The sequence below is a fragment of the Colletotrichum fioriniae genome (genome assembly GCF_027942845.1).
Source record: "Colletotrichum fioriniae strain IMI 355084 chromosome Unknown scaffold_1, whole genome shotgun sequence".
NCBI classification, from domain to species: Eukaryota; Fungi; Ascomycota; class Sordariomycetes; order Glomerellales; family Glomerellaceae; genus Colletotrichum; species Colletotrichum fioriniae.
This window is the reverse complement of record NW_027076837.1, coordinates 1,994,140-2,017,557: the sequence shown is the minus strand read 5'-3', so window position 1 is coordinate 2,017,557 and position 23,418 is coordinate 1,994,140. Positions and strand designations below refer to the sequence as shown.

Below are 23,418 nucleotides of genomic sequence, written 5' to 3'. Positions count from 1 at the left end.
ACGTTCGTTCGACGGCCGCAAGTGGCCGTAACGGCGCGGCGGTGGGGAGAAACGGCAAGCAAGTATCTGACGATTGTGACATTCTCCGCCCTGCTGAAGGGGGTATCATCGAAGAGCCAAGGAGTCAAGGAGGGCTCTGGCTTTGTATCTTGTATCGGTACAAGCTTGACAAGTATCTTCTTTCTCGAGGTGTTGGGAACATCCCATCGTCGCTTGTTTCATCGTTGAGAAAGGAATCGTAGGGCTGGCAAGAGGGGCGAGATGATGGGTTGATGGAGTGAAGGGGAGGGGGGCCATGGTTCGCTTGGACGAGACGAGGACGTTCGTCCGGTATCTCCATCATGGTAGAGACTAGAGAGATGCCTTCTTTTCACTCCCCGTCGAATTGAAAGTCGACGACAGACAGTGGTTTCCCCCGGTCTAGACGCACACCTTTCGTCTACTTTGTCAACTTTCCACTCACATGATAAGGGGGCCAAGAGGTGACAAGAGAATCGAACTAGGGCGAAGGCGTGGGGTATGTTGGTCTAGCTGCTCTGATTCGCCGTGTTCTCATTTTCGTTCGCTCGGCCTCGCCCCTGTGACTGAGGCCGTTTCGGTCTGGCGAAGGGATCGATATCAGGCACAATATCAGGCAAAAGAGTCATCATGGAAAGGGGACGAATCATTGCACGTTACCCGAGGGTGATGGCATCCTAGCCTGGCGAACAAAGAACCAGTCATGATGGACTTTACCGACAGCCTGCGGTAAACGTTGGCCAGACGTCTCTGTCTCTCTCGTGGTTCTGCGCCGCTCGTGGTAGCGGGAGTGGCGGCCGGGATTAACCTTAGATTGTGGCGGGCTGCGTCTTGTCTGGCTACTATTCTCGATCGCGTGGAGGAAGAAAGGGGGGGAATGGGGCTGTCGAGTGGATGCGGAAACGATGGCTTCGAGTGTGTGTAACGTAGTTGATGGGACGTCTGCGCTTGTTTGATGCTTGTGGATACGAAAGGAGAAGAAGATGACAGCTTCCTGGTGCGCTTCCGTCGTCTATAGTTGGTCGGACCACGAAGAGGCTGTTCTTTCTTCTGCTTTGGGCGTGGTGGGAGGTCGTTGGGGGCTGTTTGGTGTTGGTGTTGTTGGTTAATGGCGTTTCTTTCCCACGCAGAAGGGCTTCACAGCCTCACACGTGGGGCACGGCGCTCCGCCACTTGGAACGCTTTTTACCGCAAGATAGGAATAGGGTAGAATACGAAATAGAAACAAGTGCGACAAGAAGTTGGCATGTCGTTTTGAATGCCTTGTTCCTGCAGACAAGCTGAAGAGAGTGCCCGTTTGACCGCTGAAGCGGCGCAGCCGCAGTTTCGGGAATGCTGTAGATGCGGAAGAGGAGGATTGCAGAAAATAGCAGAGGATTCTGCACCCCGACATCAGCTCCAATACTGCGGCCGAAATATTGGGGTGCAGAAAGAGACTTCAAAGGCCTCAACACGTATGTACTGGGGGGCTGTCGGCGATGACCACTCGGGCACCCTAATACGCCCTCACGATAGCTTCTGAACTCGACCACGAAAACTGTACACTTCTGGATTGTGCATCTAAACTTCTTCTTGGCAGCGAGTTCGTCTTCGCCGATTACCGGAGTCGCCGGGGCAGCAAGGAGGGGGCTTCGCAGGCACTTGGCCGCCTTTTCGGGCCTCTGTTGTGGCCTTGTGGATTGACGACCAGTCAAAACAACGGATCGATGAGCTATAAGGTAGAAGGCCAAATCGAAAGAGAATGCCTCGCGAGGCGTTATCCTCTACCAAGAACAACATCACCCAATATCCGTCACCAGACTGTGCCGAAGTAACCATCTTCGTTCAACGAGGGGTAGTATCCGTAGTGATGACCAGTTCAGTGCTGGGAGTGGGCCAGACTGGAAATTGACTCAACACCGCCCTGCCCACAACTCGAGATCAGATGAGAGAGCTTTTCCTGGTAATGTACACTCGAGCTTCTTGTCCAGATTAGAGTGCTGATTATCCCCACAAAGGCGTAGCGAGAGCGCGCACACCAGCAGCGGCTTTTGAAACGACCGGCGCAATCGTTACGGCCGATGCTTGTAGCCTCGCAGTCAACGGCTCGGGTAGAAACATGTAATTGAATAGAGATGAGCAGTATTGGGGCTGAAATTAATTGCCGAAGGATTCGAGATGCTTTGCTTCCCCTCTTCGTACCCCCATCCTGCATATGGATGAGGTCGTGGTAGTGGTGGTGGCGGCTGCGCCTTTTGCGAATCTTTCAGACCATTGTCTGTTTCGACATTACCACGCAACCACAAAGCTTGACCCTGGAAAGGGGGGCAGAAGGGATTTCTTTCATTCCCTGGGGACCGTTTTGCCGCTGTTCCAGATGCGACATGGAGAAAAGTGTTCTTACGGGCGCAACCGGCGGAGGGCCTAACGCCCGCCTTTGTCCACACTGGACCACTCATGGCAGCTCTTCCACAGAACCACCGCGGCTTCCAGCATGTCCACCCCCTCTCCTGAACGGCGAAGTCCCGGAGAATGGCAATCCATGGCAACTGCAGAACCTCGTCACGCCGCGGACCGGTTCTGCCGTCCATGATTCGCGGGAGCCGGGGGGGGGATGGCGACTGCAGGTTAAAGAGGACCACCATCACTGAAGATGGGTGGTTTGCTTCGTTTCTCCAATCGCTGACGAGCAGGCAGACACCACGAATACAAGGCGCCGTCCCCCAGGAAGTATTTGTGTGCATCGAAACCTCGCGTGGGTGTAGCAGGGCTTGCCTACGGGGATTTCAGATCAGAGTCCGACGGGAGCGTCCAGCTAGCCAGCTGTCAGCTACCATCGCTGCGCCTTTTTCCAGAATGAGTAACAGTGATTACTTTTATTGAGCAGTTCTTCAGTGGGAATAAAGCTGCCCAAGGTTGAGAATCAAGTACGGACTTCCATGGTTCACGCTTCTAGCCGCAAAGAGGTCATGCCCTTGGAGCCGAATGAATGCCCAAACCCCCAGCGGGGAGCGTGCCCTATTCCTCATGTGGCCGGAAGAGACCTTGAAAGAGTGAAAGAAATCTCGTGGTGTATCTCCTTGTACCTTCGAGCTGCTCTCATGGTGCCCCAGGAATGACCAGCAAGTCCTCGTCCAGGGGGGGCGTTAGACTTCGTTGATTGCAATGAATGGTGGAGTCTCGGGGTTGCACGGTGCAGCGATGGCAAGCGTCATCGAACCACTGCCCACTGGAAATCTCGGACGGAGAGCTTACATGGCGAGCGGCAAGATCGCTGTCAGTCTGAGCGTGCTTCGGTGCCTCGGACGGACACCTCTGGCCAGGGTTCTCGAATCCATAGCATGGCTTGGCATGAAGATGGAAATGTTGTGACAGTTTGTCATCCTGTCCAACCAGAGGAATATCGTTTCTTCTCGGTTGAGTTGATACTGGTTTACCGCCAGAATGTGTTAACTTGCTTGAAGACGGGCCGGGACAATTTACAGTACCAAACCCTAGCAGACGATGCTTTGCGGTGGATACCTGGCTTCTGGCATATCCAGTAGGACGCTTGCCGGAGACCAGCTGCCTTCGTGACCCGAGAGATCGGAAGCGCTCAAAGTGCATGAGAATGCGCAATGCAACGCAAACCAGAATTCCAGGCGAAGATGAGGCAGTGTTGGCTTGATTTGGACCCAGGTCATGAATATGGACGCCCATAACCGCGTCTGGGACAGTGACAGACGCGACCAACGGCGTGATGAGGCAGTGACGGCCAATGGGGGCGACGAGCTATGCGACCTGGGCGCTAAGAGCGTAAAATTCCAGGGAATGGGGATACGGCCAGTTCCTCATTAGGCTGTTTGTGACCGGTAAAGTTTTCCTTTGCAAAAGTCGACGACCCAAGAAGCGACCATGAGCAGAGAGAGTTAACCTCGGGCTCGCGGCCATGTCGCCTGCTTCTGATGCCGCACCTCGGTACTCGTCAAGCGGTCGTCCCTACAACCGGATGGAAGATATCATAGTAACGAAATGTCGAAGAAAGTGGGACTGAGAGGCTAAGGCGGCACAGCGGTCTACTCCGACCTCAACGTGGCACAAGCTGGAGGCTTAGTAGGGTCAAAGGATCAGACTGCACCTCAGCCTTCTGTTTCGGCATCTATCCATAGAACGGTGATCTGCAAGGTACCATCGGTCTGAGGAATGTGAGGAAGGGTCGGCACGCAAAGGCGGGACGGCTTCAGTGTCGTCTCCCCTCGAAGCAGGACATACAGGTTCAGCTTGACTTGGCTCATCAAGGATGCGTCATGGCTTCCGGTACAGTACCCGCATCTGGAACCATGGGATCGAGGAAGGGAGCGGCCAGGAGCAACAGAGTTGGGGCACGTTTCTGCAGCAAGACGCAGGTGGTGTGGAAGAATGCGTGTGATGACAGGTAGCTTCGAGGCGGCGGCGGCGTGTGAAGTCTAGAAGAGTGTGGGTGGGTGTGTGATATCGCGGTTAAAAAGTTGACAAAGTTGCGTTCTGTTGACCGTTTGCTGTTGGTGATGAAGTCTGGCCGCTTGTTGGTAGTGAAAATGGTTTATCTTGGAGTCACTAGCGACGCCATGAGTGGTTGAATGTGCTTAAGCTTCAATTCGAAAGAACAGACGCGCGCTAAGTCCGAAGAATGGGATCGGCTTCTGACCAGTGAGGTGTGCTTGTGGGAGTGGAGAAAGCACGGTAGGGGTAGGGTGAACAAAAAGGGAGTTGACGGTAGGTAGGTAGGTACGGAGCACGAAGTACGTACCCGCGGTGGTAGGGGGGTGGGGTGTGTGAGAGGGAGTGTCATTGTGGCCTCAGGATTTATGTACACTGATCCCGGTAGCACTGACAAGATGCCTCCGAGGCGATCCAATGATAACCTCGCATGAGCGTGGGCTCCATCGGGTTTTGACGCTAAAGTAGTGCGAACCAGACTGTCGGGTCCGCGCTAGTACCGTGTAAGGATATCCCTGACGACCAAAGAGATGAGAACTGAGCGTATTGGCTCAGCGTCCGTTTCCCCCCTCCCTCTCTGCAGCGAAGTCGCGTTCCTCTCCTCTTGTTTCGCACCGGCGGCCATACGTGGCTATTGTTCTTTCCTGCTCAATCAAAAGGCATGGTCGAGGGTCTCAAAGTTGCATGCATCGCAGTCAATGTCAGCCCATTCTTCCCTTGCCTTGTGGCAACTCACCCTTTTCGAACGAGCTTCAAGCCAGGTAGGGGGGAAGCGTATGAACGTCCGTTGTGTGGGGGCAGGCATGGCATCAACCGGTTCTTCAGAAGTTCAGAGTCGAGTCTGTGATCGGGGCCCCCCTCATTGCGACTTCCATCCCCATAGTAAGACATCCATTGTACGAAGGTACGGGAGGGATACTCCGAGGATTCACAAAAGAAAACAGTGTCTGTGCCGGTCAGCCAGATTATGCTGCGACCCTCTCGTGGCATGAAATGGATCTCAGATCGTGGCGGGCGGCAGCTTATGCTTATGGGCCCTCCAGATCGAACGGTTCCCGCCTCCTCCCGCTCGTTTGTCCAATCCTCTGTCGCCCTCATTATGAAGTTGCTGGTCCCGTGTCCATTAAGATTGCGGGGAATGCCCAGTTCAGAGCAGAGTACTTGGTGTGCCATCATTGCCTTCACTATGCTAGTTTGGATGGGTATGTAAACCAGGGCGCATGGCCTGGCATTGTACAGAGTATGTATGCTTACCTTGATCGACAGTGGCTTGATGGCATAATAATCGCCGTGGCCAAGGACAAGGACTGGAATTAACATGGAGACTCGATGTCATGGTGGGAGGCGAGAGTCGAGACAATGTGAAAGCTTTGTTCCACTGGCGCGTGTTTACCGATGCTGCAACAAGTTCTGCACGGGCAAGGGAAACCCCTTGACTCTTTTCTTTTTCTAAAAAGCCATGGCCTGACATGAGCATGCCTCTCTGGTCGCTGGGAAGAGAGGAGCAAGGTAGTCCAGAAAGAAGGCAATTTGAACGACGAGTACCTAGTTCTCGGATAACTGTTGAAGCAATTCCATCCTGAAGAGCCCGGATTCTTTCAGTGACTCCAGCCCACTGCAGTGTGGTCCAGCTTGGTGCCCACTCAAGCGATGTCCACGACTCCAAGTTGACGGGACGCGTCCCGGTCACACCCAGCGACGGGGAGTAAAAGGTCGACAAGCGAGTCCTACGAAAACTGTGCCCCCGCTTTGTCCGAGGATTTGCAGCCTCAAGACCCACACGCCCAAACATCAGAGGTCTAGTGTAAGGTAGTGTACGCAGTATCTTAGGGATACCCCACCACCCCTGTCTCTCAAAAGATTCCCACCTGGTGGTGCTGGGGGCAGCTGGGCACTGGCCGTTCTGTTCCGCGACTCTTGGCGTAGGGCGGGCCTGAGGTGACCAGACCTTAGGGCAATGCAGATTTCGGCAACGGTACCCTTAGCTATCGTAAGGGTCCCGCCCACGAAACTGATAGCAAGTCGACAAATGTGACAGACGTAAGAGAGGAGAGTCACAGTGTAAGGTACCTTGGGAAGTGCCGCCGGGAGAGATTCCAAGTTTCTGACCTATCATTGAGTCAAGGTTTTCACAAGTGGAAAAGGACTTGGTAGTAAGGACACATGTCAGCTCTTGGACTCATTGACCATGTGATGATTGAAATCAAGGCGACAATGCGCTGGTCGGAAAGAACCACTTATCATAATTCTGAACTCTGGGAAACTGGACTTGCTTGGACTGGAGAAGGTAGAGGAGCGGACCCGGCTCGAGGACGGTACAGTTGAGGCACGCAGACAGACGAGTAAGGTAGGTAGTGGAGGTACTCACTTCCAGGTTGTGTACCTACAGATGCGGTACGTTGCATCTGTCGAATGGAAGGCAGGCACGCCGCACAGCAGGAAGCCAAGAAGGCAGGAAGGCCGCAGGGCGTCGGGACGGAAAGAAGGACTCACCTACCTTACCTTACCTTAGGACCTGGGTGAGAATGAGGCAGGCACGCAAGATACGTACCGCAAGATGAACGTCCCCACTTGCCTTTTCCTACCCCCGGCTTTCTCAGGTTGTCGACCCCGTTGCGGCCGTTCATGGAGCCAATCACACGGTTCATGCAATGACACCCGAGAACTCGGCCGTTGCCCTCTGTTGAGTCTCTTTGGCTTGACCCCCGAAGTCCAGAGTCCATGCTCACCTCACTCACACATCCTTTGCTTTTCCTCTTTTCCTCTCTTCTCTCTTCACCAACCCCCATTTTGAACTCGACCCGGAACCGAAACGTTGACCAAAACCAGCTCCTGACATCGAATGTAGCACACCCTCTCAGTTTCCTTCTTTTTCTTTGTTGATGATTTTACTGTGCCTTTTTTGCGAGTTTGATTACCGTGTCATTCCAGCTACCTTAGCCCGATGGTCATTTCATTACCAGGGCCCCGGAATTATGCTCCGGATACCTTCAACATACACACTTATCATACAGTTGAACTCCACATACGCCATCGTCGCTCTTTGTCACATATTACCACACCTTGCTGACTGGCACTCGCATTGCCCTACCCGCTGTCGCCGGAAAATGGCTAATACTTCTGAGACTTCCTCGATCCTATACTTTGCCCGCGTCTCTCTCCAATCGGACAGAGATGCACCTAAGAGCAGGGAGTTCAACCACTAATATAGCGTCAAGATCGATTTGATTCCTCTTTTCTCGTCTATCAACTAATCCACCACGGGAGCAAACCCGTATCAGTCCCGTCCCGGGGCAACCCCGTTGTAATGGTCCACGTCAATCTTGGCATATCCGGGTCCTTTACGTGCGTAACTACGTGCGTAATGTGCAACTCGGACGCAGATTGATAGGCCCCAGATGTCACAATGTCAATCGTTCTGTTACAGTCACCCACACTTCAATCCAAGTCTGCATTTCTTCCACACCAAACACAATATCCTTCCAGCATTTAGACTTGATAACATTGCTTTTTTTTACAACACAACTCCGGTAAATCCATTTCGATTTTGCACTTTACGAAGTACAGCGAGAGCCCTACCATCCACTGTAACCTCCGCCTGGCGGGGTTGTCCCAAGCAACTGGTCCTCGTACTGTGTGAATGGGGGAAGAAAGAGGCAAGTTATCCCACAACCCCAGCATGAGTTAATCTGTGTTCATGTCGTTTCTTCTGCTACAGCTTCCGTGCTACACTACTTCCTTGATGCCGCCTTGTTGCCCACGTCTGCTATCTCGGAAACTGACTACCAGTACACAATGCTATCAAGAATCATGGCCTAGGTAGACAATGCTTCCCGCCCCTAACTAGGTACATTCATCATGGCTTAAGGAATCAGAGCGGCGCAATCACAGGATTGGTGTTTTTCTTTTCACTCCGAATCAGACCCCATCGCCGATAATAATCCCTGCCATGCTCTGCCTTACAGAAAAAAGGAGAGAGAAAAAGCTGTGTACCGTGCACCCGTACGATCCAGGATCCATCAGAGAAGGCCGCACATGCGGCGCAGGTCAACGCTCATCTCCCCCTCTCCTCCGGGACTCTTCGTCCGCGAACGAGGAGCATCACACATCGAGCGTCTCCATCGTCAATGGACGTTTAATATATTCTAGACCCCATCTACCTGGCTGTCCGTGCCATTCGCGTAAGTACGAATCAGCCCAATAACTTTGCTCCTTCTACTTAACGAAGTCCAAGGTAGCCGAGTGAGGAGACGATGCTGGTAGGCTGGGATGTAGAAGCACAGAGGCTCCAGAAAAACAAAGAAGTATCAATGTCGGATGAGCCAGGCCATAGAAACAAGCGGTTGTCCCCTTCGCTCTGTATTGTGTCCGACTTACGCCCCTCGCCACTCTCATTGGTACCTCGACATAATCGAGAAGTGCAATGGTAGTAAGGTATCCGTACCTCATGCTCAAAGGCTCGAACTCACTCCCAAGCTCTACTCTGCTGAGCCTGGCTCTATTAGTCGTTCTCTTCCCCAACCCGTCCCACACCTGTCACCCATTTAGGCGCTGTAAGGCGGCCGCTCGGAAAGAGACAGAGTCAGAGACAGAGACAGAGATGAGACAGAGCAAACTAGTCTACGGAGTGAGTACCTTGGACGAGTTTCTGGGAGACGTTCTGCTCCGGTGGGCTATAACATCGCTACGGATACAGCCTACTGGGCTGGGCTGGGCTGCATCTGCGACTGTGACTGTCATGTCACCGGGACTGCTGCTGCTGCTGCTCTGCTGCTGCTCTGCTACTACTCTGTCGTGTATGTAGGTATGTGTGTGGTTCTTGCTGGCAATGGTAACCTCTCAGAATCTTTCGCTCTATCCCCCTGCTCCCCCAAATCCATGGAGTTGTGGATACACACGCCCCATGCCCTTTTCTCTCTCTTTCCCTCGCTCTATCTGGTCTTTACAGACACACGCCCCCAGGGCCCCAAGACAAGGCCCCAAAACTGCTCGGCCGACTGAATCGACCCGCATCATCTACGGAGTACATACAGAGTTGCACTACCCGTACATACCAGCCCCGGGCGGCTATCGTCTGCGAGGAACCACCCACATCCATGCCCCCGCATGCAAGTCTGTCTCTGTCTCTGTCTCTGTCTCTTGTCCTGTCTCTATCGTTGTCGCTGTCTCTTCTCTGTGTTGTGCTGTGCTGTGCTGTGCCTGTCCTGCCTGTTCTGCCTGACCCCTCCTCCTCTTCCTCGTCTCCTGCTCTCTTGGTCTGTGTGCCGGCCCTACCTACAACTACCCACCTACCTTACCTTCCAGACTACAACGGCCTCATGTACCTCGTGTACACTATCCTTCCCCCTGTCCCTTCCTCGAACCCTGGCGATGGTCCCCGCTGCTTTCCATCCTGGAGAGTGGCACTCGTTCAAATCGTCTCGACTGGCAGGCTCCCCTTGCGAAAAAAATACAAACCTTTGGATCGGCACCATCGCTGTCCACTTCGCTCGTCATTAATAGGCCGCGACCATCTCATCCTCGCGAGGCTCTCTTCTCATTCATCCCACTTGACAAGTCCAATTACGGAGAGGCAGACTTCAGTGACTCTTTGAATTCTTTATTACCATCCATCTCCCCCCTTCCCATCCTCTTATAAGACAAGACGAGCTTCACACCACCACAAACCATCAAAGCTCTTGCCTACATCCAAGTCTTTGGAGCATCTTCATTGCCACTTACACACCACTCTCCACAACCTCAACACTTTCACTTTCACATTCCACATCTACCTCGATTGTCCACAACTCCTCCTGGTCATCCACTTGATCATGACGAGCCAGAACTACGTCGAACAAACCACTATGCATTCAGACGGACTATCAGACCCCATGCCCAGCAGGCGCACCTCAGTGGCACAGCCTCCTACCACAATCTACCCAGACCTTAGAAGCCCTCCTTTTGCAGTAAGTCGATATATATATCCTTGAGTAGCCCTCCAGGCGTGTCTGACAGATACAAGGTCACAACTTTCAACCATCAGTCGCAACTCGGTGAATCCCACATGTTGACTCCAGTATCTGGTGGCGGCTCGCCCTGCATGCAACAAACAACAACTCTTCCCCAGTACCCATCAGCGATGGCTCCCATGCAGCCCCAGTCCAGTCCTTCCGGACCCTCCAGGATGGCTTGGCATAACACTGTTGCCATGAGTGCTCCTCAGAGCCAAGTTGGCTCCCCGATGGCCATGAACCCTCCCACAACCGAGAGTCATTTCGAGATGAACTACATCCAAGCGGAACCTGAGCACGAACGCGAACCTCCCGAAGACTACTACTTTGGTAACTATACAGTTTCCGCGCAACCTCAATCGGACCAGGGCTCCATGTCCCCTCAGATGCCACCCCACGGCTACTACATGTCTCAACCCCAGCAACAAATGATGCAGCCGCAGCCTATCATGGGCGAGCTGTCCATGGGACAAATTCCTCATCCTTCGCAAGCCCAGGCGCAGTACTATGCCCAGCCGCCGACTCACACTTGGGTAGAGGACTCTGATATCACAGCCTTCAAGTCTGAAGCTACCAGGAGACGTTACATGGGATACGCCCTTCCAAGCACACAGATACAACGCCCCGAAGTCGTTCGAGCACCTACCCGAGCCCGTCAAAACAACCAACAAGCAACGGGCCGGTGCCAAAGATCTCCTCGCGTTAGAGGTCGAGCGGAACAGTCCGAGGCAGAATCATCTGAAGAGCCGACCGCCGATGACGAGATGGCGCATATTGACTCGCTTCCCGATGAATTTGTCGTCAAGCCGGAGTGCCCTGAAGACGTCGCCTTCCTCTTCCATCGCCAAAGGGACATGATTATTTCAGGTAACAAGGGTAATGGAATGTGGGATATTATTGCCGGCGAGCATAGAGAGAGGTTCGGGATGACAAGCTCTGCTGCGCGTTTGCAAATGCAGGTGACGAGAGGAAGATCCAACTTTCTGGAGTGGTCACTCAGAGATGTAAGTCATCGTCATGGTGTAAGGATATTTTCTTGTGAGCAGTATAACTGACAAGACACCAGAGACACAAGCTCAAAATGGCATTCGATCACGTCGATGCGTACTATTTCAAGATGGTCCATCGCAAGTTCAAGGAGCTCGGCGGTGGACAAACAACTGCATGGGGCGCAAGCGACGTTGAGTACCTGGCAGTCGAGCGTGGCATGGTAGATTCGGGCTACACGGCCGAGCCTACTACTCAGCCGGGAAAGTCGCGGAGAACAAAGAAGCAGCAAACCCGCCTGAGGAACCTTGCCACAAGCAGCGCTGTCCTGCTTGACGACACAGTCGAATTACGACAGAACCCAGAGCAGCGACAACAAATACTCGATGAAATATATGAGTACCGCGGCGAGGATCCCGAAGACGGTGTCGACGAAGAACCCATGTTCAAGACGGTGGCCAGAGCTCGCCCACGAGGCCGCCAAGTCGAGATCAAGATGGAGGAGGAGAGCCCTGAGGAAGAGACGGCATCCTCGTCCAGCAAGGCCAAGGGCAAGCAGCCTGCCAAGAAAAGAGCGCCGGCGAAGCCAAGGGCCGTCAGAGCACGTATGGCACCCAAGCCCAAGTTGACCTGAAGAATCGTCGAGGTTCAGACAAGATCTACAACGCACACATCAACACCACCTGTAACGGTGGCCTTCACTTCTTCCGATAATAGCCTCCTATGAGGTTAGCCTTAGCATGCTATTCCCGAGCCCAAGCGGCTGAGACAACGTATAGATTGTTCCTTGTCATTTTGCATTCAATTTCCTTTTGGTTTGGTCTTGGATTTCTTGTTTTGGCTGAAAAGATACCACTCATTTCGTATGGTTTCTCATACTGGGAGGGGAAGGAGGACGACAGGTGGCAAGGGCTCTTCTGGGTTCCGCATATCATTATCTTGCGTACATTTACATTTCACTGTCTATATTCATCTGTGCCATTTGCAAGATTTATCCACATACGTACACTCATCAAACATCACCTTACATTAAACCATTGTGCACACAAGGCCAACTACATCAGTCGTGATCTTCCTTCGTCATCGTCGCGAATCTTCCATGTCGATATTCTCAGCCACTATGAAGTATCTGCTTTGATACCTACCGATTCCAGTACCCGACGAGGAAGAGACCCGTTGTCCAATTCGCCTGCCCGTCATAACAGCTTGGGCATGGGGCAAGACTCACAACTCATCTATCTCCAGGCAGGATTTCCGAGTTCTCGGGACCAAGGCAGCATTCGCACTCGCCGACGCGCCCAATGTAACGAGACTACGCTCGGAGTCGTCTCATGACCATGGAATGGGAAGACAGCTCATCTATCCGTACTTTGGGCCATTCATGCCATCGTCATCAGGATACGCCAAGAGAAATAAAGCGACTTGTTCTCCTCTTCTACTGCTACACCACTGTCAAACAGCAATTACGATGACAATGAGAGACGAGTTAGCACGCCTTGTTCGTCACATTAAACCCATGTTCATGCTTCATGTCGGGCTGGAGGGAGAGTCCCGGGGGGCTAGCCCTCTTCAACGGGCGCCCCGTCCGTGCTCTCTCTCTCTCTCTCTTCCCCCTTCCCTTGCCCCCTGCCCCGATGCCGAGGGACGGGCGAAGGCGAGGGTGATTGGACTGTGGAAAGGGTACGAAGGACCCGGAGACCAGGAAAGGCAGACCAGATGGCATGGCAGGAGGGAGAGAAGAAGAATGTGCCCTGCGCTGCGGTAGCGGGTGTGGCTTTCCTCAACGGCGCGGGTGGTGGTTGTGGTGGATACCCGACCGGCAAGAAAAAGTACGCCATAAAGGCACCCGCCTCGAGTCCTCATACGATGAGAGAGCGACTAACATCCACAGCCAGGCCGTGTCTGCGGCCCTTCTGGCCCGGATGCGACGTGCTGCTTTTCCGCAGCCTGAGAAGTCGAAACTTTTACCCTTTTCAGACGGGATAGTGGATATCGGGTCCTTTCAGGGTCAAGGGGATGGGACGGGGGGATGGATCGTAGCAAGAAAGTGTTTAAAAAGCCCATCACCGGGGGGCTTGAGAGACTGATGAGGAGAGAGGGGAGAAGGAAAGAGGATCACAGAGGTCAACCGTCAGAGAGAGGAGTCCCATAGCTTTTTGCAGTAACCGAAAAGAGACATTGCAAGGTTATGGGGGGTTTGGGTCCCATAGGGGGCGCATATCTAGCGCGGTGCCCTTCTTGACAAGGGGCACGCCGCAACGCCGCACAGGGCCAGAGGAGGAAAAAAGAAAAAAAGAAAAAGAAAGGGCAGGGACAAGCATGGCGGCGGCGCGCGCCAGGCAAAAGGAAGGGTGGCATGGGTGGGGGAAGATGGTAGACGAGAAGGAAAAGAGATCCTCACTGAGTCTCCTCTTTGATGTTTCCCCGGGGCATCCCCGTAGGATACGGAGTAAGTACACTTTCCTGCCTACCTGCCTGCGCGCTGCCTTGGTGATGGTCCGCTTTGGACCCTGATGTGTACGTGCGGATTAGGGCGGGGGGATAGAAAGAGATGATGATGAGGAGACGGAGACGGAGGCGGAGGACGTCAGGACGACGATACAATACTCTACCCATACTCTACTCTCTCTCTCTCTCTTTCAGTCTCTCTACCTAGACTCAGAGAGGAACCTAAGAAATGTGAAAGAGACCGCGAGTGGTGGGTACCCCAGCCGACGGCCCCGCAGAGCGGCTTCCGCGCACTTGTGATTGTCGCCCTTTGCCGCCAAGACCTGACTTTTTTCGGCTTCCCGGAGTAGGTTCTTGTCCATTGTGTTGCCCATTTTTGCTCATTTTTGCTCCCAAATCTCGCGAGACTGCTCTCGCCCGCTCGCTCACGTGAAGTGGGAAATCTGTGAGAAATTCCGAATTTCCGGGGGCCTGTCCTGGCCTGCCTGGCCTGTCCTGGGTGAATTTGCCGGGAGTTCAAATGTGGCAGGTAACGTAAGGTAGGTAGGTAATGAGATCCTGTAAGTCATCGATCATCTTCACTGTCAACCTGTCTCTCTACATAGATATCTCCCCCAAGAAAGTTAAAGCAAGTAATCAAGTCACGTACAGCAAAGTTTAAATAGTGTAGTACAGGAAAATAAGAAAAGAAAAAAAAAGTGTATAAGAGGGCAAGCAGCTGTTCCGTGTAATTCGTTGTTGAAGTGTGATGTCGGTAGTGGCGCGGCATGCTGACAGCAAACCAAGCTCTCGGCCGTTGACGGGATATGTTCGATCCGAGGCAAGATGACGACGGGTGATGAGAGTCCCTCCCCGATCAATGGGCATTGAGCATTGAGCATTGAGCATTGGGCATCGGGTAGGATAGCGTGGATAGGGCGAATGTGAATAAGAAGAAAAAAAGTGAACGTTAGACGGGCCGGAATTATGCAATCAAGTCCGGACGTGACTATGTCCAGTCTAGTGGCACATCGCTTCTTCTCCTTCTTCTTCTTATTTTTGGCCCCTCTCTCTCGTAGCCGGCTTGACGCGGGGACGGACGTCAACCCGCTTCTGTTTAATGCTGTCTCACAATTCCTGGTGTCCATGAATGGTATAATCGTCGTCGCCGCCGTCGTCTTTGCGTCGTAGTCGAGTGCGGGCCCAAAGATTGCGCGCGCTATCTCACAATCTCAATCGCATTCATAGAGCGCATTCATGATCCATCGTCTCATCTGATCGAGCGGGGGGTCCCCTTGACGAATGCTGCAAAAAAGGGAACGGCTGACGGGTCGGAGGGAATCTCCTCTTCATCCCTCATCCTTTCCCCCTCCCTCGTTTGCCCTCGAAGGAGTCTCATCCTGACCTAGAATGCTGACCGGTGCGAGTGTGTGACGGGAATGCGATTGCGGACCTGTGATTGATCCTCTGCTTTCCAGAATCCGGGAAGAGAGAAAGCCCTCGGCGAGAGGAGAGGGAACCACCGTGACCAGGGGCCCGGAAGGGGTGACGAAGCGACGAACCTCCCTGCTTGCTTGAAGCACCACAAGAACGCACACTCACAAGACAGACACCGGCCCTCGGTCTGGGGAGGGGGGTGTGCCTTGGATGCCCATCCCATGGTGCGAATCACGGGTAATGGTGCGTGCGTATTCCGCACTCCGTACCGTAGTCCGTACCCTCTTTCGTCTCCGTACGGCAACGGGTGCTAGGCCTGCATGGACCACTAGGCGTTCCGCAGTCGCAACGTTCCCTTGCTCGCGCGCCTTGGGTGTGGAGCCTTCAACCTCTCTTGCTCTTCCAGCCCCCACCCTCTCGAGTCCACGTCCGGTCTGGTCTGCAGAGACACTTCATCAACCGTCCCAGGAATTCGGTAAATTGGATGGAGACAGCGCGATAAAAACGCAAACTCTCATCTTGTCCAGACTATGTTTGCGGCCTGCGCCGGGTATCTTTGAGAGGCGACTAGGGGTGAGTGGAATCAAGAGAAAGAGGGCCGCTGGTGCCTGTTCCCCTGTCCTTCAACGGGTCCCCCGCCGAGTCGAGCTCAACGCTAGAGATTTCACTTGATTTGTTCTCTCGTAATTGCCATTGTTCGGCTGCCGTCCGTGGTCTTCCGTTTCGCTGCTTCGTCTAGAGACACCGCAGCCCCAATGATCCCCAATGATCAGAGAGGGGGAACTGGGGACGAGAGCATCCCCCCTCTTGCTTGGCTCACGGGCCACTGTCAGCCATGGGGTTTCCGATAGTGTTGATCAACTTGGGGGGTGCTTGACTGGGCTGAGCTGCCATCCTCGAAGCGATGTAGCCCTCTGTTGCAACTTGCCGTGCCTAGACAGGCTAACCTTGCCCAATACACACGTCAAGGTCGTCCACTTTGTTTTCCCGATAATCTTTCCAGGACAAGATCGTTTGTCGCCTCACGCCATTGTCGGCGGCCGCCTCCATGGGGTCGTATCATGGGGTCGTAGGTGTGCGCAGGCCATGGTTGAACCCATTATACTGGTTGCAGTAACCCAAGAGGTATTGTGTGACAACAAGTAACACCTGGAGAATGTCAACCCCGGATTCTAGTCTTCACAGGCGCCCAAACTCGTGTTGCGCCTGTTCCAACCGGCCTCCTTGATCCAACGACGAAGCTGCGAAGCGCGAAGCGCGTGTGCCAGGCCGAAGAGACGATCATGCCATCCATCACGTCTGCCATGCACTATATCCGGAATGAGCCTGCCAGATCACCGCCAAACGGGCGAAGGAGTGGTCGGTAATTCACATCTGCAGCGGCTAAGCCACTACTCATGCAAAACCTAGCCAGTTAAATGGCTATCCGTTTTCTCGGGACGAATCAGAAGTGCAGAATAGAACCGCCTGCCGGGTATAACCTTTCCCTTGCAGAGGAGTCGCAGCATCCGTCCAAGCAGAGCAAGCAAGCCAATCGCGCCATCCAGCAGCGTTAGGGAGACAATCGCTCACCCTCCTCTCCGCTTTTCCACCAGTAGACGCTTTGTTTCCGTTGTACTGCCCATAGAACGACTGCAAACACGCACTTTGGTCCAGAGTTTCTGCAGCTTCTGCTTCATTTTTTTTCTTCTTTGCAGGCCTCGTTCCAGAGCATCGGGTCCAAAGTCGGTGAAGACAAGATTGCTCTTGTTCCGGGAAGGAATCCAAATCGTTGTGCTCCTGCCTCATTTGGATGTTCGAAACAGACCCGGTACCGCGTCGAATGGTCCGCCATCTGGCAACCGACAAGGCGTCGAATATTTCCCAGGAAGAGGGAACGGGGGTGGAAGATTGCGCCCGCATTCCAGGTTTCCAGGCTTCTGATGACTGCTTTGCGACATCCACCATGAGCTCCGCTTTTGTGATCTAGAGCTCTCTGAAAACTCCTCTGATTTGGAATCGGGAGGAGACAAGAACTACGCCGCAGACTGTGAAAGGAGATATTCAGCTCGATGGCTGAGCACCTTGACTGGCAGGGTGCACATGGCAAGAAGTTCATGCTCGATGTACCATTGAAATGAGGATGTGGGATGGAGCTTCATGAAGCGAAATGCAATCCTGGCCGACGGGCGTTATAGTAGAGTCATGACGGTAGACCGTAGAGAGCTACTCTCGCAGTAACTTCGGTGTTCAGACGGCGTCGCCTCAGCCGCGTATCAGTGTATGAAAAGCCGCAAATCCCTCGCGCCCAAAGAGGAGCTCCGCATACTCGAGAGACGTTTACTACCCTGGTAGAGACGACTAGTATACGAAACATCGTGCGCGAAGTATCGAGGCTGGAGTAGAGCTGGTGAACAACCATGGTAAGTGGCTGGTGTTCGACTGCTAAGCCTGCGAGATGGGTGCGGGAGGCTGAAGTCATGGCCTGCCGAGTTGGCCTGGCGGTGTGCGCGGCCCGTTTGGCGGCCACCTGCGGTTCCATTACAAATACCCAGGGGTGATGACCGGCTGTACGAATAGTTCAAGTGGACCGAACAGACGTCACAGCTTCTCGGCAACTCTACCCAAAAATGGCCCTCGCCGACAAAGTCGATGCTGAAGCTCGCTTCCCCTCAATGCTGCCTGAAACTGGGATACGGTTCTGATCGGAATAGCTTGACATTGTGGGGGCAGCACCGGTGATGGACCGCTGCGCTCCGACATTGACTAACATTGGCCCTGGGCGTGAGGCAAAAATGCATCGTGTTGAAGTCTTCATGAAATAGCTTCGAAGCTGTGGGTTGGAAGTTGGTAATGTAGAAGAAGAAGTTTCGCGCTTATGCGGCGCGCGTGTCGCCCAACAAAAGAAGCGCTTCGAGAAAGCATCCTTCGATGAAGTTGACTTTGGAGGATTTTGGTTCTGTGGGGTTGTTGGAAGAAAGAAAGCTTCCCGTTAGTTAGCGCGAACGGCGGCGAGTGCACCGGCCACACCTTGTTCTGAGTGATGAGGTAAGATTTTGCGATAAGCAAGATAAGAGAGGCACGTACACGGAACCTACGAGGTAGGTACTCCGTACCTCGGTAGGACTGACATGCGATTCTTCCTCCTCAACCATGAACAAGAAGCGTCTCTTACGAAGCTTATGCCTCATACCCATTCTTCCCACCTCCTGGATGAAAACTCCAAAGGCCAGCTGGTCTTCCGATATTTTCCCAGCAAGTATTATAAGTATTCTTTTCAGTTTTATACCGCACAAACCCTAGTTCATGTTGGTCTTCATTTTTTGAAGCTGCTCTTACTGCGTTCTCGGGGAATCATCGGGTATTCCGTCTGTGCTGATCGAGCATATTCACATACCCCAAATGATTATGTACCTCATGCAAACGGCAATTGAGAGCAAGACTTTATTGCCGATAACTAGATTCATGGAAGAAAGAGAATTCCATCACGACTTTATCGGCACATTCTAGAAGCCTCATCGACAACTGACTCAAGACACGTTCGTCCAATCTGACCATACACTACGGCAAGTGCCAGAAGTTGAGGTGCAGCACTACATACAGCAGCGACGCACCGACATTAGGTATGATGAGTCAGCAGCTCCACCAATGGGAGGAAGATGACAGACATCGCATCCCACTTCGATGTCGGATGTTCGACGTCAGACACGAGACCTATCAAGGGCGGGCGACGTTTTCCAATTCAACGTTGTTCCTTATTTTCTCTGCGAATATTTCATTTTTCGGTGATACCCATGTTATTTTCAAAGAACAACTTGTTTGATGGCCCAAATTCCATGAAGAACCTCGACTTCAGTCCCGCATAAATCGAGAGGCATCTGCCGCTGGCAGCCGGCTGATTGATGGGAACCCTGCCCAGCGCCACAAGAGATAGCATCACCATGTTATCGCGATCATCCATTCTGGGCTACCTGTGTCTTTTATGGCCGACAGTTGTGTTTGCAGTCAATCACGCTCATCTTGCCGAACTTCGCAATGCAACTACCCAAGTCTTCCACCATGGCTGGGACAACTACATGCGCGTTGCATTCCCAGAGGACGAGGTACGCAAACACTTAGACTCCGCAGGGCATTGGAAATAGACTGACCTTGCATCTAGTTACGCCCGATATCCTGTACACCGTTAACGCGCGATCCGGCGAACCCCGGAAACTACGATTTAAATGATGTCCTCGGCAACTACTCCCTTACCCTCATCGACAGCCTTTCGACCCTGGCTATCCTCGCAGGGACACCCTCCGATGAACATACTGCTGTCTGGGCTCTGCAAGAGTTCCAGCAGAGCGTCGCAGCTTTCGTCGAATACTATGGCGACGGAAGACGCGGGCCGTCTGGAGAAGGGCGAAGGGCGCGAGGCTTTGACCTGGACAGCAAAGTTCAAGTCTTCGAGACAGTCATCAGAGGAGTCGGTGGCTTGCTGAGCGCGCACTTATTCGCTATCGGAGAATTGCCTATACCTGGCTATAACCCAGGCCAAACCTTCAATGAAGACGAGGATTCCGATCCGCTGGAGCTGCACCCCATAGCATGGCCAAACAACTTCAAGTACGATGGGCAGCTTCTCAGACTAGCGTTGGATCTTGCAGAGCGACTCTTGCCTGCTTTCTATACGAACACAGGGTTGCCGTATCCGAGAGTTAACCTGCGACACGGCATACCTTTCTACGTCAACTCTCCACTACACAAAGTCTCTCGCGATGACCCGGATTCACCTCGAGCGACGAATGAAAAGACAGATACGTGTAGCGCCGGCGCTGGAAGCCTCGTCCTAGAATTCACCGTTCTTAGTAGGCTCACAGGCGACTCAAGGTTTGAACAATTGGCAAAGCGAGCGTTTTGGGCAGTGTGGAAAGCCAAGAGCGACATTGGTCTTATTGGTAATGCAATTGACCCTGAAAAGGGCGAGTGGGTCAGCTTTGACTCGGGGATTGGCGCTGGTGTTGACAGCTTCTTTGAATATGCACTGAAAAGCCACATTCTACTGTCTGGCCATGAGCTGCCGAACGTTACCGCCTCAGAGCCACCTACTGATCGGCAGTGGCTCGATCCCAACACATTACACGACATACCTTTGACGCCTGAGGAGAACTCTGCTGGGGCTTTCCTAGAGGCGTGGCACCATGCGCACGCAGCTATCAAGCGCCACCTGTACAATGACGCGCATCACCCGTACTACATGACTGGTCACCGAACTCGCGGATACGCTTTCACAAGCTGGATTGACAGTTTGGCAGCCTTCTATCCCGGCTTGCTTGCGATGGCTGGTGAGATTGAGGAAGCCGAGGAAGCCAACCTACTATATACAGCTCTATGGACCCGTTACGGGGCGTTGCCCGAGAGATGGTCCGTACGTGAGAGACAAGTCGACTCTGGTATCGGTTGGTGGCCTGGCCGGCCTGAATTCATCGAGTCTAACTATTACCTGTATCGTGCCACGAACGATCCCTGGTATCTGCACGTTGGGGAGATGGTCCTTAGTGACATCAAGAGACTGTGTTATACGAAATGCGGTTGGTCCGGCCTCCAGAATGTCGACACAGGGGAGAAGGCCGACCGTATGCAGAGCTTCTTTCTTGGCGAGACCACCAAGTATCTCTATTTGCTCTTCGACCCAGACCACCCATTGAACAAGCTCGATGCCGCTTATGTCTTCACCACGGAGGCGCATCCCTTGATCATCCCTCGGAGAAGAACGAGGCCAATAAAGAAGCAGGAACGCCGCAAACAACACAGCAGCGTCGATGTCTACTACGACGAGAATTTCACGAATACCTGCCCTGTTCCAAAGCAAGTTCCTCTTACGGGTTCTGTACTGGCTGCGCGGCCCGACGTCTTTCACGCGGCGAGTTTCGTCAACTTGCACACCATCTCCAATCCGCGTAGTGGAGTTGAGTTGGTTCCCGCCGGCAAAGGCAGCAATGGCTCGATATCAAGATACAAGGCAAACCATACTTTTTTCCCGTGGACACTTCCGCGCACACTCATCCCAGACAACGGCACCTGTGCCGCCCTGCCTTTCAAGCCTACGCTAGTCATTGAGTTCCCGGCAAACATACAACAGGGCAACGTTGGGAGCGCCTTCAACAGCCTATTCGCCAATACTGCCGCTTTCAAGACACCTGTGGGCGTCAGGATCTCTGCCCTGAGTGGGTTGAAAGTCCACTTCGTTCAGGAAGATTCGTTTGATTCAGCATACGATCATACATGGAGGGTCACTCAGGTCAACCACATGCCGCTGGGACGAGATGAGCCAGTACACATTGACGCGGATCTCCTGAAAGGCATCTCCGATCCTCTATTCAACCGTGTTCGGTACAATGGCTTTGTCGAGCTCATCATGATGCACGGGGAGCCGGAAGAGCGTAACGCCAGCGCACCTGCGCCCGCCGAGGGGCTGGAGGTTGAGATCAGTGACCTTGACGATCAAGTTCAGCTCACAGAAGAGGCGCAATCTGAGCTCGTAGAAGATCAGACTCCCGGCAAGAGTATGAACACTGCCTACAGGTCCATGCTAAAGTCCATGATTCGCGCTGTCACATCTGTCTTTGATCCCACCAACACCCCAGCGCCGCTCCCCGCTGGTGCAAAGGCAAACTTCCATGTTGAAAGCTACATGGGTGCTTTGGCAGTGGGCAAAGGGGCCGTTCCGCTACCCGATGTTCCTGATGCTTCTGTCCCGAGCGACGACACCCCTCCGAGCCTCTCGTGGCAGACAGTCTATCGAGCAGGCTTCGGGTGTGATGGTCGCCTGCCTGATGAAGCGCCTCGCAATCACCAGGTAATTGTCCTGCGCCGTGGGGGCTGCTCATTCAGTGAAAAGATTGCCAACATTCCCTCCTACACGCCCTCGCCGCGATCTCTACAACTTGTTATCATTGTCGATGAGGAGGAACTCGAGACCAATTATGTTTTCAGCGCCCCTGACTTGTGGGAATATGAGATGATTAAGCCTCACCTGGATGTTGAGCAGGTTACACCGTCGGGGTTGCGACGGCCGCATCCCATCGCCATGGTGATGATTCGCGGCGGTGGGCCGGAGGCTTACGAGAAGTTTGGTAATGCCCTCGGTGTGGGAGTTCGGAGGAAGTACTTCATTGAGACCCAAGGGCGGAGGGTGGATAACATCATTGTCCTGTGAACTGGGCAACGATGCCATCAGAGTAGAAAAGGAGAGGTTGCTACTCATTGAATGGAGGTTCATGGTCTTTTGGAGCATAGCGATACATTGTATATAAGGGTCTGGAGGTGCATGATAGATACCATTTGTGGAGGAGTTCCCGTTTTGCTAGATCAATTGATGTTGAATTGCAATTTAAAATTTTGGCCGGCAGAGCAAGCCTGGTTTTATGTATTGGTGATCAAGAAAACAGAAATCATTTGATTTCCTCCGAGCCACTACCCAGTGGACACTGATTTATTTCTCTCTCTTCTTTTCGTTCTTCAATTTTGCCAATTTGCTGCTAAGGTACCTACGTAAAGATATGAAAGTTGCTTCCGTTGTTGATCAATAGTGGCAGATCAGATTTTGTGGGTCCACACGCCCGAATGACGCCAAAGGAAGGTAGGACCCCTAAATCAGATCAAGGTAAGGCACAGTGGCGAGGTTTGAGCCAGGAGCTGTCGAGCAACGCTTAGTTCAACTTGCCTCAAACTCAAAATCGAACTACCTCTCCCCAAATCCTATCACACTAACGGGGTGTCGTGTTTATCGTCTTGCTTCGAAGGACATCCTCATTACCCCAAGTCATACCTTGCCCGACACGGCTAAGTACAACAAGGGATAGCAAGTTGTGCTGCAAGTGAGCACATCAGGAGGCGCATTCACGATTTCGAGATACCTACCTATTACCCACACTCTTTCGTCTTGAACCTCATATTTCACAGCACGTCATCGTATGTCTACGGCTGCGTGGCTCGTTCCTCCCTCATTTGACAGCCAAATATTCGACTGAAGGCAAGATTTGACACCTTCGATTCTCGTACAGAAACGTGCACCAGTGGCTCCAGCAAACGTCACATCCGGGACCTTGTTCTTCATGAGACGGCCGGCTCTGTTGAAACCTGACAGGGTAGCCTAACCCGC

The 23,418-nt window shown here is 53.1% G+C and overlaps 2 protein-coding genes across 2 annotated transcripts; both read left to right on the top strand.

The window, feature by feature from the left end:
- Nucleotides 1–10,642: 10,642 nt before the first annotated feature.
- Nucleotides 10,643–12,066, top strand: N0V96_000529 (uncharacterized protein; the record flags this gene model as incomplete). Its single annotated transcript, XM_053193377.2, has 2 exons — nucleotides 10,643–11,449; nucleotides 11,512–12,066. 2 exons carry the CDS (start codon nucleotides 10,643–10,645, stop codon nucleotides 12,064–12,066), a joined length of 1,362 nt encoding a protein of 453 aa, XP_053049094.2.
- Nucleotides 12,067–19,216: 7,150 nt separating this feature from the next.
- On the top strand, nucleotides 19,217–22,473 carry N0V96_000528 (uncharacterized protein; the record flags this gene model as incomplete). Its single annotated transcript, XM_053193378.2, has 2 exons — nucleotides 19,217–19,378; nucleotides 19,435–22,473. The coding sequence occupies 2 exons, from the start codon at nucleotides 19,217–19,219 to the stop codon at nucleotides 22,471–22,473; spliced, it is 3,201 nt and encodes a 1,066-aa protein (XP_053049095.2).
- Nucleotides 22,474–23,418: the final 945 nt, after the last annotated feature.